The sequence below is a fragment of the Rhinoraja longicauda genome, chromosome 12, assembly GCF_053455715.1.
Source record: "Rhinoraja longicauda isolate Sanriku21f chromosome 12, sRhiLon1.1, whole genome shotgun sequence".
NCBI classification, from domain to species: Eukaryota; Metazoa; Chordata; class Chondrichthyes; order Rajiformes; family Arhynchobatidae; genus Rhinoraja; species Rhinoraja longicauda.
Genome location: NC_135964.1, coordinates 27,629,587 through 27,646,234, shown reverse-complemented (window position 1 = coordinate 27,646,234; position 16,648 = coordinate 27,629,587). Strand labels below are relative to the sequence as shown.

The 16,648-nt window shown below is 42.7% G+C and overlaps 1 protein-coding gene across 5 annotated transcripts in view; it reads right to left on the bottom strand.

Moving 5' to 3' along the window:
• Positions 1-16,648, bottom strand: part of mcf2la (mcf.2 cell line derived transforming sequence-like a) — a 164,551-nt gene that overhangs the window by 18,694 nt on the left and 129,209 nt on the right. For all 5 annotated transcript variants that reach the window (XM_078409290.1, XM_078409291.1, XM_078409293.1 and 2 more), the window contains exons 15-22: positions 16,019-16,095; positions 13,630-13,696; positions 11,447-11,562; positions 10,590-10,659; positions 8,952-9,044; positions 5,292-5,384; positions 2,179-2,304; positions 438-659 (exon numbers count right to left, since the gene is read on the bottom strand). In XM_078409290.1, the coding sequence (XP_078265416.1) occupies positions 438-659; positions 2,179-2,304; positions 5,292-5,384; positions 8,952-9,044; positions 10,590-10,659; positions 11,447-11,562; positions 13,630-13,696; positions 16,019-16,095 (864 nt within the window). The remainder of the gene's footprint in view (positions 1-437; positions 660-2,178; positions 2,305-5,291; positions 5,385-8,951; positions 9,045-10,589; positions 10,660-11,446; positions 11,563-13,629; positions 13,697-16,018; positions 16,096-16,648) is intronic.

Sequence of the window (16,648 nt, the reverse complement as noted above, 5' to 3'; positions counted from 1 at the left end):
CCGCTCCAGTCCGTGCAGTTCCAGGTATCCCTTCAATGCAGATAGATCAGGATTTCCATGATTCCCAGTGTCGGATGATGACGGAATGGTGATACAGTTGAAAGCCAGGATAGTGTGTGGATGCAGGGAATCTATTGGGCCTAGTGTATCTGTGCATCTGCTTCTCCCCATCCTCTATGGTTCAAGAAGAGAATGTTTGGGCAGGTGGACAGGGTGCCAGTTAAATGAGCTACTTTCAGCTAGATGGTTGGATCTTATCAGTGCTGCACTCATTTAGCCATGGGAAGAGTTTTCCCTCACACTCCTTACTCGAGCATGTCAGAGAGGACTGTGTACATCTAGTTATAGAAGCTTGAGCAAGAAAAAGCTTCATATGGACAGTGACCAAGGATTGATAACTCAAATGTTTTGTTTCAAGATGGTTGCACAGTACTTACATACAAGGATTGTTTATAACTGTAGGATGGGGCTTTGTCATATCCTTCCCCACTTTCTTCTCTTTTCTTGCAGAAGAGTAATGCCTTTTCATGGAGGAACAAATGTCTCTGCATTGGCTTGAATCTTGCTAGGTCTTTGACTTTTGCATGGCCCTTCTTGTGGTCTGTCCATACATTGAACGAACCTTGCATTAAAAGCTTGCCAAGTTCATATAAATTTCCCTGTTAAAGAAAGGGAAACCACAAGGTTCAGATTCAGGTGAACAGATGTTATCCCATTGTCAATCAGCAAGACAGTTTAATGATTTGGTTCATGCTATGAGCTTCGTATCCTCAAAATTCCGTTCTACGGATTGGAGAAGAACAAAAAGCTGTGATTTCACAATTCACAGCCAGATCTCGCGTGAATGGAAGATGAGCCAAAGAATTGGTAGATCTCTTTCACTAGGTGGTACTTCCTTTAAACAAAGCTCCCTTCCTGAGGTGTGTGATTTACCCCAGTAGTGTACATACAAGGAAACAACATAAAGTATTATTATCACACAAATGTCAAAGTTTCCAGGGCAAGCTGGTAAATTGGATCCAAAATTATCTTGACGGTTGGAGATATAGTGATAGTAGAGTGCTGTTTCCGTGATTGAATACTGTGACTGTGCTATTTCACAGGAATATGTGAATATTTTGGATGTGGATATAGAAGGCATGATCTTTAAATTTGCAGATTGGTGGAGTTGTTCATAGTATAGAGGGTACAGGATGATATAGTTGGTGGCTATGTAATAATAAATGGAGTTTAATCCAGATCATTGTGTGGTAATACATTCTGGGAGTACCAAAGAAGCTAAAACATACATCATGAAGTCCGAGGAATAATGAGGGGCAGAGGGACCTTGTGGTATGTCCATAAAGATCCTTGAAGATTTCAGTGCAGGTAGGTAACATGGTTAAGAAGGCATTTGGCTAGTGAGTTTCATTAGACAGAGCATCGAATGCAAGAGCAGGGTGTTTATGCTCCAACAATATAAAACATTGGTCAGACATCAGCTTGAGTATGGCAATTAGCTGAGGTCACATCACTATAGGGAGATGTGACAGCAGTAGTGAGGGTGCAGAGGATATTCAAAAGGATTTTGCTTGGGATGGAACGTTTCAGTGATGTGCAAAAACCGGAGAGGCTGGATCATTTTCCCTTGGACAGAGGACGAGAGGGAACATAATTGAGGTATATAAAATTGAGGGGTATAGATGGAATAGATTGCAGGAAATTATTCTACATGTCAGGTGTAGATAAAATGCAAGGATATAGGTTTTGGATAAGGAGTAAACATATATGGGCATCTGACAGGGAACTTTTCAACCAGAGAGTGGCGAGTACCTGGAGTACACAGAGACGGAGAATGTGGTGAAGCAGAGGCACTAACAACATTTAAAAAGTGTCTAAATGAGCACTTGAATTGCCCAGGCACAGATGACTAGGTGCGGAAAGTAGGATTATTTATGGTTAGATCCCCACTGGTGGGGCTAGATATGGTGAGCAAAATGGCCTGTTTCCATGCTCTATGACTCTGTCATCAATAGATGCATAGATACCTGGCACTCCACCAAAGGCACTAGCTGGCAGTATACATTTTAATCACAGGGCCTCCTGTACAGTGATGTGTGGAAATAAGAGGTCATTTGGTGTGAGGTATGCGGCATCACATCTCTGATCAGTTCTCAATTAAATCAGCCTATGATTTACCTCATATCCTGTGATAGCGATCTGATGCATTGAATCATTCACAGCTTTCAGGATTCCAACAATAGCTGCCAGTGCTTCCTGTAGATCCTCGGCTCCCTCACAGTTCTTGCTGTATTTCAGCAGCTCCTGTCAAACCAGATGTACACAATTTTTCCTCAAAAAAATAAAAGGGTTAACTTTGAGATAATGGTGGAAAATCACTGGCTTGTTTGTGTAAACAAGCGTTTGCTCTGCCTATTACAGTAAGATTAGTAATTTTGCAGACAAAAACTGCTGGAGTCGTGGATAATGAAGATAATGACAAAGAGGGACATAGCAAGAAAGTTGGGTGGAGTGGTGGCAGATGGAATTTAATCCAGACAAGTGTGAGGTAATGCACTTTGGGAAGTCAAGTTCTATTGGGACATTTAGACTGAATGGAAGGGGCCTTAGGAGTGTTGATGTTCAGATGACCTTGGGTTGCAGGTCCATAGCTCCCTGAAAGTGGTGACAACAGATGGTTAGGGTAGTGATGAGGGTAATTTGGCATGCTTGCCTTCATAGGCTGAGGCATTGAGTATAAGAGTTGGAAGTGATGTTGCAGATGTACAAAGTATTGGTTAGACGGTACTTTGAGTATTGTATCCAGTTCTGGTACACTACAGAAAGGATGTGATAATGATAGAGAGAGAGAGCAGACGAGGTCTACCAGGATGCTGAATGGAATGGAGGCCTGTAGAATGGAATGCAGATTTGATAGGCTGGTTTGTTGTCACTGGAACGTGGGAGGCTGATGGGTGATAGAGGTTTTCAAAATAAGGGGCATGGATAGAATAGATAGTCACAAACTTTCTCCAGTGAAGGGATGTGCAGAACAACAGGGCATAGGTTTGAGATGAGAGGGGAAGATTTAAAGGGGATCTGAAGGGCATATTTTCTCACAGAGAGGGCAAATATTAGGATGACCTGTCAGAGGAAGTAATGAAAGCAGATACTATTACCTTTAATGGTGTATGGAAATGTAGCATAATATGGGCCTAATGCAGGAAATAGGATTAGTGTAGATAGGCATTAATGTTGGAATGGACAAAGTGAGCAGTAAGGATCTCCTTCTGCTTCTTTCCATGACTCTATGAATGGGAAGTAATTGCTCATCTTGTCTGCCGTGCCCAGAAATAAGGTAAAAGGCTGCAGAGAATGAGTTTACATCTGCACTGCTGTACTTAATGTTATGAAGAGTTCCCACCACCTTGAGGAAAAAAATAGTCAAGGCAAATGTGGGTCCCTTGAAGACAGAAGCAGGGGAATTTATTATGGGGAACAAGGAAATGGCAGACGAGTTGAACCGGTACTTTGGATCTGTCTTCACTAAGGAAGATACAAACAATCTCCCTTGTGTTCTAGCGGCCAGAGATCCTAGGGTGACGGAGGAACTGCAGGAAATTCACATTAGGCAGGAAATGGTGTTGGGTAGACTGATGAGACTGAAGGCTGGTAAATCCCCAGGGCCTGATGGTCTGCATCCCAGGGTACTTAAGGAGGTGGCTCTAAAAATTGTGGACGCATTGGTGATCATTTTCCAATGTTCTATAGATTCAGGATCAGTTCCTGTGGATTGGAGGGTAGCTAATGTTATCCCACTTTTTAAGAAAGGAGGGAGAGAGAAAACGGGAAATTATTGACCAGTTAGTCTGACATCGGTGGTGGGGAAGATGCTGGAGTCAATTATTATAAAAGACGAAATTGCAGAGCGTTTGGATAGCAGTAACAGGGATCAGCTATCCGAGTCAGCATGGATTTATGAAGGGGAAATCATGCTTGACTAATCTTCTGGAATTTTTTGAGGATGTAACAAGGAAAATTGACAGGGAAGAGCCGGTGGATGTAGTGTACCTTGACTTTCAGAAAGCCTTCGACAAGGTCCCACATAGGAGATTAGTGGGCAGAATTAGAGCACATGGTATTGGGGGTAGAGTCCTGACATGCATAGAAAATTGGTTGGCAGACAGAAAGCAAAGAGTTGGGATAAATGGGACCCTTTCAGAATGGCAGGCAGTGACTAGTGGGGTACCGCAAGGCTCGGTGCTGGGACCGCAGCTATTTACAATATACATTAATGACTTGGATGAAGGGATTAAAAGTACCATTAGCAAATTTGCAGATGATACAAAGCTGGGTGGCAGTGTGAACTGTGAGGAAGATGCTATGAGGTTGCAGGGTGACTTGGACAGGTTGTGTGAGTGGGCGGATGCATGGCAGATGCTTGTATACACTGGAATTTAGAAGGATGAGAAGGATTTAATGTGGATAAGTGTGAGGTTATCCACTTTGGTGATAAGAATAGGAAGGCAGATTATTATCTGAATGGTGTCAAGTTAGGAAAAGGGGACGTACAACGAGATCTGGGTGTCCTAGTGCATCAGTCACCGAAAGGAAGCATGCAGGTACAGCAGGCAGTGAAGAAAGCCAATGGAATGTTGGCCTTCATAACAAGAGGAGTTGAGTATAGGAGCAAAGAGGTCCTTCTGCAGTTGTACAGGGCCCTAGTGAGACTGCACTTGGAGTACTGTGTGCAGTTTTGGTCTCCAGATTTGAGGAAGGATATTCTTGTTATTGAGGGCGTGCAGCGTAGGTTTACTAGGTTAATTCCCGGAATGGCGGGACTGTCGTATGTTGAAAGACTGGAGTGACTAGGCTTGTATACACTGGAATTTAGAAGGATGAGAGGGGATCTTATCGAAACATATAAGATTATTAAGGAGTTGGACACGTTAGAAGCAGGAAACATGTTTCCAATGTTGGGGGAGTCCAGAACCAGTAGCCACAGTTTAAGAATAAGGGGTAGGCCATTTAGAACGGAGATGAGGAAAAACTTTTTCACTCAGAGAGTTGTAAATCTGTGGAATTCTCTGCCTCAGAAGGCAGTGGAGGCCAATTCTCTGAATGCATTCAAGAGAGAGCTAGATAGAGCTCTTAAGGATAGCGGAAGCAGGGGGTATGGGGAGAAGGCAGGAACGGGGTACTGATTGAGAATGATCAGCCATGATCACATTGAATGGTGGTGCTGGCTCAAAGGGCCAAATGGCCAACTCCTGCACCTATTGTCTATTGTCTCGTCTGGTGCTCATTCTCACCTTCAGTAGTAACTGGTACTTTGTTATCCGCTGCACAGGTTTGAGCAGATAGGAATCCAGGCCGAGCTTGTGTTCCAACTTCTTCTGACATTCCTGAAGCACAATAATTTATAGGCATGGAGGTCAGAATAATATTTATGGGTTTGATTGCTATTGTTGAACACATACAGAAATCAGCAACAAAGAAATCTGGCCATAAAAAGGCGTATAAAAATTCTGATGTAATGTGAATTAAGATGGTATATTTTACTCTGGATAGGCTATGGCTTTCACCAAAGTCCATAGGTTGGGGCCAGTTAGCCTCTTCAATTAATGTTTGCCAAAGAATCCAGGGCTCCCCAGTCACAGCATCTAACTCTTCTTTCAGTGAGAGCACTCCAGACATTACTCACTGCCTGACAAGGTTGTATTTGCCAATGTATACATTTCCCGCCCATGTCCCCTCATTATTATTCAGAAAAAAAGGTCCAAGTGTGGCGCGTCGGTAGAGGCCCGAAATAAAGGCAAGGAGCCGGGTATTTTGGGGGCGTTATGGTTTATTACACGGTTATCAGACGGGTCAAGTCTGCCGGAATGGCTTTGCGCCCAAAACCTTGTCCTTATATATGTAGTACCGGACCGCCCCCCTGGACTGGTCCATTTCCGTGCCGAGGGGTCGGTAGTGGTATGGCTCGACCCTTGGGGGCTGCCACAGGACCCCCCCCCCCCCAGAACCAGAGGGCCCGTACCGGGTGCTGGAGCACGGACAGACAACATAAACTGCTTCCATTTCACTTGTACCATGTCCTATGTTGAACCTCTTGCCTGATAATTAGATTGCCTTGTCCAGTGGTTGAATCATTTGATCCACAAGATAAAATACCTTGTCCGCTAGTAAAATTGCCTCTTCCTGTAGCTAGATTGCCTTGTTCACCATTTAGAATGCCTTAGAACATAAAACAGCACAGGAACAGGTCCTTTCACCCACAATGTCTGTGCTGAACATGCCAGGATAAATTAATCTCACCTGCCTACACATGACCTATATCCCTCCATCCCCAGCACCTATAACCTTGGGCTAAACTTCAAATAAATCATTTGTATCAGTCCCTCCCGCAAAGACCCTCCTTCGTACATTTTACAAGAAATATAGACAATAGACAATAGGTGCAGGAGTAGGCCATTCGGCCCTTCGAGCCAGCACTGTCATACAATGTGATCATGGCTGATCATTCACATTCAGTACCCCATTCCTGCCTTCTCTCCACATCCCTGGAATCCACTATATTTAAGAGCTCTACCTAGCTCTCTCTTGAAAGCATCCAGAGAATTGGCCTCCACTGCCTTGTGAGGCAGAGAATTCCACAGATTTACAACTCTCTGACTGAAAAAGTTTTTCCTCATCTCCATTCTAAATGGCCTACCTCTTATTCTTAAACTGTGGCCCCTGGTTCTGGACTCCCCCAACATTGGGAACATGTTTCCTGCCTCTAACGTGTCCAATCCCTTAATAATCTTATATGTTTCAATAAGAACCCCTCTCATCCTTCTAAATTCCAGCGTATATCATATCATATATATACAGCTGGAAACAGGCCTTTTCGGCCCTCCAAGTCCGTGCCGCCCAGCGATCCCCGCACATTAACACTATCCTACACCCACTAGGGACAATTTTTACATTTTACCCAGCCAATTAACCTACATACCTGTACGTCTTTGGAGTGTGGGAGGAAACCGAAGATCTCGGAGAAAACCCACGCAGGTCACGGGGAGAACGTACAAACTCCTTACAGTGCAGCACCCGTAGTCAGGATCGAACCTGAGTCTCCGGCACTGCATTCGCTGTAAAGCAGCAACTCTACCGCTGCGCTACCGTGCCGTATACAAGCCTAGTCGCTCCAGTCTTTCAATATACGACAGTCCCGTCATTCCGGGAATTGACCTAGTGAACCTACGCTGCATGCCCTCAATAGCAAGAATGTCCTTCTCAAATTTGGAGGCCAAAACTGCACACAGTACTCCAGGTGCGGTCTCACTAGGGCCCTGTACAACTGCAGAAGGACCTCTTTGCTCCTATACTCAACTCCTTTTGTTATAAAGGCCAACATGCCATTAGCTTTCTTCACTGCCTGCTGTACCTGCATGCTAACTTTAAGTGACTGATGAACAAGGACACCCAGATCTCTTTGTAATTCCCCATTTCCTAACTTGACACCATTCAGATAATAATCTGCCTTCCTGTTCTTACCACCAAAGTGGATAACCTCACATTTATCCACATTAAATATGTGAGAGCAGAGCCAAAAACTGAGCTGTAGATGTATTCAAGCAAAAGACATATTGGAGAAGGATCAATACAGGCTGTTGGGAACACGAGAGAGCACTGTAGAGACTGACCTCGGGGGTCTATCAACTGATGCAAATGTTTTACAGACAGATCTGTAGTTTATCTAGATCATCTGGGCACTGTGCAAACCAGCCAAGCTCTGACAAGACTGCTTAGAGCACATGCAATCTCTGTATCAATGGTGTTGAGGAGGAGAAGGTCGGGAACTTCAAGTTCCTCATTAAATATCACCAACAATTTGTCCTGATCTAACCATTTAAGGCTAAGAAACACACCAAAGGGTAAAAGGACCTGTTCCTGTGCTGTTTTCTCAGAAAACAAAGGAAATTTGGTATCGCAACTGCTCTGCCCAAGGTCACAAAAGATAGTCGAGAGTTGTGAATGCACCCCAGTCCATCTTACAAAGCAGCCACCACCAACAACCCTCCGTTGACTCCATCGATATTTCACGATGCCTCAGGAACGCAGTCAACATTATCAAGGACTACTTACACCCTGGCCATTCTCCCTTCTCCCCACTCCTGTCACGCAGAAGATAAACAAGTTTAAAAGTATGTCCCACCAGACTCAAGACAGCTTCTTCCCTGCTGTTATTAGATTCTGGAAACAGATCTCTCAGATCCTCTACTTTACCTTGGTGCCACCTTTTCACTTTTTAAATTAATTTCTCTGTAGCTGTAACACTATAAACACCATTTTGTTTATTTTCTCTTTTGTACTCTGTTGTACTCATATATATGATTGTACTCATGGTATGATCTACCCGAATACACACAAGTGTGTTTCACTCCATCTTAGTACATGTGACAATAACATATCAATATCAGTCTTTTCTAAGGCTCTTGTCTGAACATTACAATTGAATCTGCTTTTAATATAGTGCATTCAAAATCGCAACTATTCACTTTGTAATTTATTTTTGTCACATGAATCAAGGTACAATGAAAAGCTATTTTTTGCATTTTATCCAATCTAATCAATTAATATAATATACACAAATACAATTAAGCCAATCTCAAGTACATTATATAGAACAAAGGTGAAGATAAGAAGTGCTGGTTGGTAGGTTCATTTTTTCCCTTAAAGGGCCGCCAAAGTGGAGTTGAGGGTAGAATCAGGAAGGTTGATGGGAATGTTGTGAGAACAAAATGGGAATAGTTTACGATTACAGTTGATGACTGTTCAATGCTTTGAACAGACTCATTAGGCCAAAAGGCTTGTTTCCGCATTATACGACAATATATGCTACTAAATAATTTCACTTTATCTGTAGGTTAATAATGGACAAATTTGTAGCATATCAGGTGGGTGAATTAACAATGAGGTGAAAGTACCTGGAAAAAGATGCAGTCTGAACACTGCCTCCACAAACTTTCTGAGCGAGGTTTATTGCGACAGTACCATTCATAAATCTGAAGGCCTTCCATCTGCAATTACAAACAATCTTATTTGGAGAGATTCATCACTTTTGGAAATTTCATTAAATTAAAATTATATAAATCCCAACCACCACTGTCACTTCATTTAGTTTGATATTTGTCAGTCTACCCCATGACAGAAGGGGGGGGGGGGGGGGAGAGATGTACAGTTTGATAGCCACAGAGAGGAAGAATCTCCTGTGGTGTTCTGTACTGCATCTTGGTGGAACCAGCCTGTTGCTGCAGGTACTCCTCAGGTTGACCAGTGTGTCATGTAGGGGGTGAGCTGTATTGTCTAAGATGCTCCACATCTTGAGGAGCATCCTCCCCTCCAGGACCACCTCCCATGAATCCAACTACGCCCCAGGACAGAGCCAGCCTTCTTGATGAGTTTGTTCATCCTGTTGGCGTCCGCGGCCCTGCTGCCCCAGCACACGACAGCGAAGAAGATGGCACTGGCTACCATCGATTGGCGTGATGTGATGGGATCATGTTGGAGGTGAAGGAGATAGAAATGTCGGAAAAGATGTGTTGGAGGCGGAAGTTGGTGGGGTGAAATGTGAGGACCCGGGCAACTCTATCCTTGGTCTGGCTGGGGGGAGGGAGTGCAAGAGCAGAATTACCGATTACAGACAAAACGTGGGTGAGGGATCCATCTATGACACGAGGGGAGAAACCTCACTAAAGAACGCGGAAATCGCAGATGTCGTAGAATGGAAAGTTCTCATCTTTGGAGCAAATGCGACAGAGATTAAGAAATTAAGAGTAAGGGACAGTGTATTTGCAGGAGGCAGGGTGGGAGGTGTAGTCCAGATAATTGTGGGAGTCAGTGTGTATGTAATAGACATCAGTCAATGGTCTGTCCCCTGAGATGGAGATAGAGAAATCAAGAAAGGGAAGAGAGGTGTCAGAGATAATTCATGTAAATTTAAGGGCAGGATGGAAGTTACTGATGAAGTTAGAAAACATGTTCTTGTCGTTAACCCCCTATTTTTAAACATTTATCTCTCGTACCAAATCTAACCTCACCCCCACCTCCCTCCACTACAGAAAGCATCGTGTTCACATCATCCTGTCAAGATTCCTCCAAATCTTAAAAGTTTTAATCAAGGGGAATACAAGCCCAAGCCTAATCAACTTTTCCACTTCAGGCAACCCAGCCTAGACAGGTATTAGTGTAGTGGAAATGACGGAAAGTGTAAGTATGTTTTAATTAGGATCTGGAATGAGTGAAGGTGGGTGACTCAAAGAAAGATTGAGAGCAGGTGGGAGAGAAAGCGAGATTGGGTGGGAGAGAATGAGTGTGAGAGACGAAATGAAGGCAGGAGAGGAAATGAAGGCAGGAGCAGGATGGAATTGTAAAGAGAGTATCAGTGGAAGAGAGAGTAATATTAGAAGCGTGCCCTGAGATTTTATGGAGCATTACTAGGACTCATAATGGTAGAACTTGTAGGGTATACAATGGAGGTTTCTGGCATCTTAGGTTAGTCCCTCACCATGACACCAACGATGCTCTTAGACCAACATAACACCATTCAAAATGACTTTACATACCCTCTCCAGGAAACATCGTCCCACCAACTCCGGGCAGTCAATGTAATTTTCCAGGTCCCTTAGGAATATTCTAAGTAGAAAGAAGGAAATGCATCTTCTTAGTTTGGCCTGTACAAATTCTTTATCAAAAAGGATTCCATGAATCGTGTCCAGTTTATCATGAAAGCTTCTACTAAATCTGGACATCTGTAGCCAGATTTGTCAGTAGAACCTTGATCCCGATCCGAACAATGCTAAAATCTATACGGCTGAAGCTTTTTACACCGGAATCCCATAATCTACCAGCTCAGAAGGAATGACATCATATATAGCAGAGTCCATAAACTCTTGATCTTCCAAACTATTTATTGACCGATCAAGTATTTTTAACATATGATCGTTGCAGCACTGTGCACAGCAGGGTCCCTCAGCCATCAATGACAACAGGCCAAGGGGATCATTTTGGCCAGAATGTTAGAGAGAACTCTACCTTTCTTCACAAAGTGCCCGAGGTATTTTACAGCCAGGGTTGCAGTTTAATAGCTCATTTTGAAAAAACATCTGATGGTATAATGCAACAATGTTAAAGAGACAGGTTGCATTTTGTCAGCCGGGATTAAAACTCATGCTACTAATGAGCAGGTCGTGTGATTTCTGGGGTACACTGAGGGAAACAAGCCAGTCCACTTGAAGAGTGTTCAGGAAATGGAGTGGCCAGATCTCTGAAAGAATGTGAAGTTGGTGGAAATAGCTCCAGCTCCCACTTGCAAGAGCAGGTGGGTACTGGAGATGGATCCGGCAGATGGTGTGTGAGTTTTTATGCTACGTGCAAATGAAGAGACCACCACCCACCACTTACCACCTAGTACTTTTCACACCTGTTATGGAAGTCGTAAATTTCAGGCATGTTTCCAAAGAGCACATCTTTCTTCTTCTGCAGAACCATCGGGATGAATGGAATCATTGAGGGGTTTTCCATCTCAGCAGCATATCCCTGGAGGGTGATAAACAGTGGATCAAAAACAATGCTGTCCTCCCGTCACTGAGTGGTGGAAGAGACGTCCCGTCAGCTACAATATCCTCAGTTGATCTTCCAAGTGGTGAAACATATCAGGGATCTCACATCACCATTCTTGAGATCTGGCTTACAGGCAGGTCATTGTGACTGAGCACTGATGCACAGTTTGTCATACAATCTTCACCTTACATTCTGTAAATTACTTTACAGAAGTCAAAATGTTCATGAAGATGTTAAGTAATATAATTCCTACCTTCAGTTTGGACATATGTTGGTGCTTGCAAATCACAGTACCACTTAACAATTCCGTAAATAAATAAATTATAGAACTTTATAAGTTTCCTCCTCCTTAAGTTTACATTTAACAAAACACCCCATTTCCTTTCAGGGAGGTAAGGATTGTTTCTTTTTCTAACAGGTAAATCAATTGGTTATAAAGTTACCTCAAGTTCAATTCACCTTTCGATGCATGAGAAAAACTCTCAGAATGCAAATACAACAATTAGGCTTCCCTGTGGTTAAGAAATATTAATACTTTGAGGAGTCATACATTGCTCTGCCCTACAAAGATGGGCTTGTGTTGCTTCACTCTCGATTCACTGATTCCAGTTCTGCCTGACCTCAGATCTATCCTTCTGTATCAATTTCTCATCGAAGAAGTTCCATGTCATATTTACCAGCATATTTCTTTCACCATTATCACTCTACTCTTTAATCTTCAATGCCTCCTGCTCATAGAGTTAGCATGGTAACAGCCTTTTGGCCCAATTCATCCATGCTGACCAAGATGTCCCATCCAAGATAGTTACCCATTTGCCTGTGCCAGGCCCGTATCCCTCTAAACCTGCCCAATGCATGTTCCTGTGCAAATATCTTTTAAATATTGTATTGTGCCTGAATCAGTTACTCCATCTAGCAGCTCGTTCCATATTCCCACCAGCTTCTGGTGAAAACGTTCCATACACCCACCAGCTTCTGGTGAAAACACTGCCCCTCAACAGAATCTAGAAGCACAGGTACATAGTTCCCTGAAAGTGGTGTCATAAATAGATAGGGTGGTAAAGAAGGCTTTTGGTATATTGGTTTCATCAGTTAAGGTATTGAGTGTAGAAGTTGTACAAGACTTTGGTGAGGCTGCATTTGGTGTCTTGTGTTCAGTTTTGGACACTGATATAGGAAGGATGTCATTAAGTAGGAAAAAGTGCAGAAAGGATTCACAACAATGTTGCCAAGACTCAAGGTCCTGAGCTGTTGGGAGACGTTGGGCAGGCTAGGACTTTATTACATGGAGTGCAGGGTGACCTTATAGAGATGTGTAAAATGATTGGAATAGATGAGGTGAATGCAGAAAGTCTTTTACCCAGGGTAGGTGAACCAAGAGCAGAGGACATCGGTTTAAAGTAAGAGGGGAAAGATTTAATAGAGGCAACTCTTTCCACTCAGAGAGTGGTGGGTATATGAAATAGGTTGCCAGAGGTGGGAGTTGAGGCACGTACTACAACAACATTTAAAAGACACTTGGACAGGTACATGAATAGGAAAGGCTTAGAGGGATATAGGCCAAACAGAGGCAAATGGGACTAGCTTAGATGGGGCATCTTGGTTGGCATGGATTAATTGGGCTGAAGGGCCTATTTACATATTGTAGAATTTTATGACTCACGTTCCTATTAAATCTTTCCGCTCTCACCATACACCTATGCCTTTGAGCTCTTGATTCCCCTATCCTAGGAAAAAGGGTTCACCCTATCCACCACAAGATTTTGTATACTTCATGAGATCACCCTTCAGTCTCTGTGCATCAAAGAAAAAACTCCTAGGATACCCAACGTCTCCTTTTAGCTCAGGCTAGAAAGAGTGCAGAGACGATTTATGTGAATGTTCCCAAGTCAAATTTTATCGAATAGTATGCATTTGAATGACATGTTACTATGTTCAAATTATCATTGTTGTTGATGAAACAGATAATGAGGGACAGTGAAACAGGCTGATGGCATTATTATGGTCATTGCTCTGTACAAAATTCATCATAAACTGTCTTACCTCAAGCACACAGAGCAATTCTTCTACATACGCTCGTTCAGTTTCAATCAGTTCGTTCATTACGTGGCTGTGGAATTAAATAACCTTGTCACACAATTTTACCAATTTGCAAGAACTATACAAATGTGCAGCCTCAGTGGACAGTTTGTCTAAGAAACAGTTTCTGCACTTCAAAGAGTAATTACGGTAGCCAAGTCTGAAGAGTTATCAGTTGAATGAGTCCTGACTCAAAATTACGCATATCCATTCCCTCCACATATGACTAAGTTATTCCAGTACTTTATGTTTTTCTCCAAACAGATATTGTTGACAAGCAGTGAGAAACAATACAAAAGATAAAGCCTACATAACTTTGTCTTCACCAATTTATCCATTTATACAAATCTTCCATTAATCTCATGCATTTGTCCATGTCAGTAAATGTTGACCAGTACACAATCCTTGGAATTTATCCCACACTATGGCCTAATGCAGAATCCAAGTTGACACCAATGTAGTACTGAGTGTTACATGGAGAAAATGCCATATTTCAGTAAGATGTATAATCAAGGCCTTTCTGCTCAAAGATCCCATATTGTTATTCTGGATAGGTGTAGGGCAATTCTTCCCAGCCCAATAATCCATCAATGTTATGGTTTCACCATTAACCATAGGCTTTTGATAAGGTCCCTCATGGGAGGCTGATCCAGAAGAATAAGATGTGTATGGGATTCATGATGACTTGATCATATGGATTCAGAGGGGTGCGGTGGAAGATAGATATTCTGGCTGGATGCCTGAGACCAATGGAGTTCCACAGGGAAATGTGCTGGGACCCCTACTGTTTATGATATATATAAATGACCTAGACTATAATGTTGATGGGTTAGTGAGTACGTTTGCTGACAACACCAAAATTGGAAGAGTCGCACACAGTGAGGAATGCTGTTAAAAGACACAGTGGGATATTGATCAGCTGCAGAAATGGACAACTTTAACTGCCTGCACATAATCCATATACCTCCATTACCTGCGTATACATATACCTATACAAATGTCTCTTAAATGCCACTGTTATATCTACCTCAACCATCACCCCTGGCAGCACGTTTTCACCCACGGTGTAAAAAAGCTTGTCCCGCACATCTTTAAATGGTGCCCCTCTCACTTTAAATCTATGCCCTCTAGTATTTGATATTTCCATCCTGAGAAAAAGGTTCTGACAATCTACCCTATCTATGCCCCTCATAATTTTATATACTTCTATCAGGTCTCCCGGCAACTACACACAATGCTCCATTTGCGACCTAACAAAAGTCCTATAAAGCTACATTATGCCTTCCTAACTCTTATACTCAATACCCATGACCTATGAAGGCAAGCATACCATAAGCCTTCTTGAACATTATCTACTTGTGTTGTCACTTTAAAGGAGTTATGGTCCTGGACCCCAAGATCCCACTGGAAATCAATGCTGTTAAGGGTCATGCCATGAATTGTACATTTCCCCTTACATTCAACATCCCAAAGTGCAACACCTCACACTTGCTCGTGTTAAACCCCATCTGTCATTTCTCCGCCCATTTCTGTAGCTGATCTATATCCCACCGTATACCTAAACAGCCTTCCTCACATTCCGCATCTTCAGCAATTATGGTGTCTGTTAACTTACTAACCAACCCATTTACATTAATGTCCTCATCATTTATATATATTACAAATGGCAGAGGTCCCAGTACGGAATTCCACCGGCCACAAACCTCCAGCCTGAATATTGCCCTTATGCCACAACCCTCTGTCTTCTATCAATAGCTTTACTATTGAGAAGGTTAAGAACAACAATATTGGGAACACCAACTTCTTCAGTTCACTTCCAAGGTGCTCACCATTCTGAGATAGGTGTATGTTGCCTACTGTCAGAGGAGCATTATCACCGCAAGCATCACAGATAATGTTTAGAGCCAGGTTGTAGGTCAGATATGGACAGTTATCGCCTGAAAACAAGTTCTTCAGTCCAAGTCAATGCTGACCCCTGATTTACACTAATTTACACTAATCTCACTTATCTTCCCATCAATTTCTCCTGCTACCCATTTACATTCCAGAGGAGTGTTTTTGAGATGTGAAACAAAACCTATGGGGTCACAGTGAGAACATGCAAAGTTCACAGACAACATCGGAAGTGAGAATTGAACCCGGACCACAGGAGCTGCACCAGAGTGCCAACAGTGCTTAATGAAAGGTGATAGGTCACAAATGGACAATGCTCAGACACATTATAGATCACGATGGACATTTAAGAAGCAGGTAATAGGAGAGAGATGGTCAGTTTAGGATCATTGAAAGTGTTTTCAACTTTTTTAAATCTCTTTTTATTGTCAGCTCTTCCCAATACCAGTTGATGTCTCACCTCCTTAACACTGCAAGGTTCTCCTCATCATCTGAAGAGCAACATTTCCTTCCATCGCCAAGCTCATTCATCTCAATCTACGGAAAGATGAAAAATCTTACTGTATTTTCATGATTCACTCTATGAACTGCAGTGATTAATCTGACAATAATTAATAAGGCTATAAAATTACCACTAGCAGGCATTTAAAAAGTAATTTAGCATTCCATAACTTATTTTTGGAGTCAACGTACACCTGGTGGTGGAGAGGAGGTGTGCTTTAGGACCACACAAGAGTTAATGTATCATTCTGATGCTTCAGACTGGCTTAACTTGTGAGCTGCTGGTACAGAAGATGCCTTGGTAATCACCAGAGGTGGGAAATCAGGGAGTTAGTTCTCGAGAGGAGCTTAGGTGATGTGCCATGCATCAATGGCCAGCAGATCTGTCTCCCACCTATTACTTGCCCCAATCACCCATGTTATGCCTCTTCCTTATTGATCCACTTCCCAGGGGACCGGTTGGCATGACCTTATTATCTTCATCCTGAGAAGGGGTTGTTGTACACAGTTCTGTCTAGGTTTTTATCAGTTATAACCTTGTTCACAAGTTGTTCTTTGTCTCTGCGCTCAGTTCACAGACTGTTTTCAA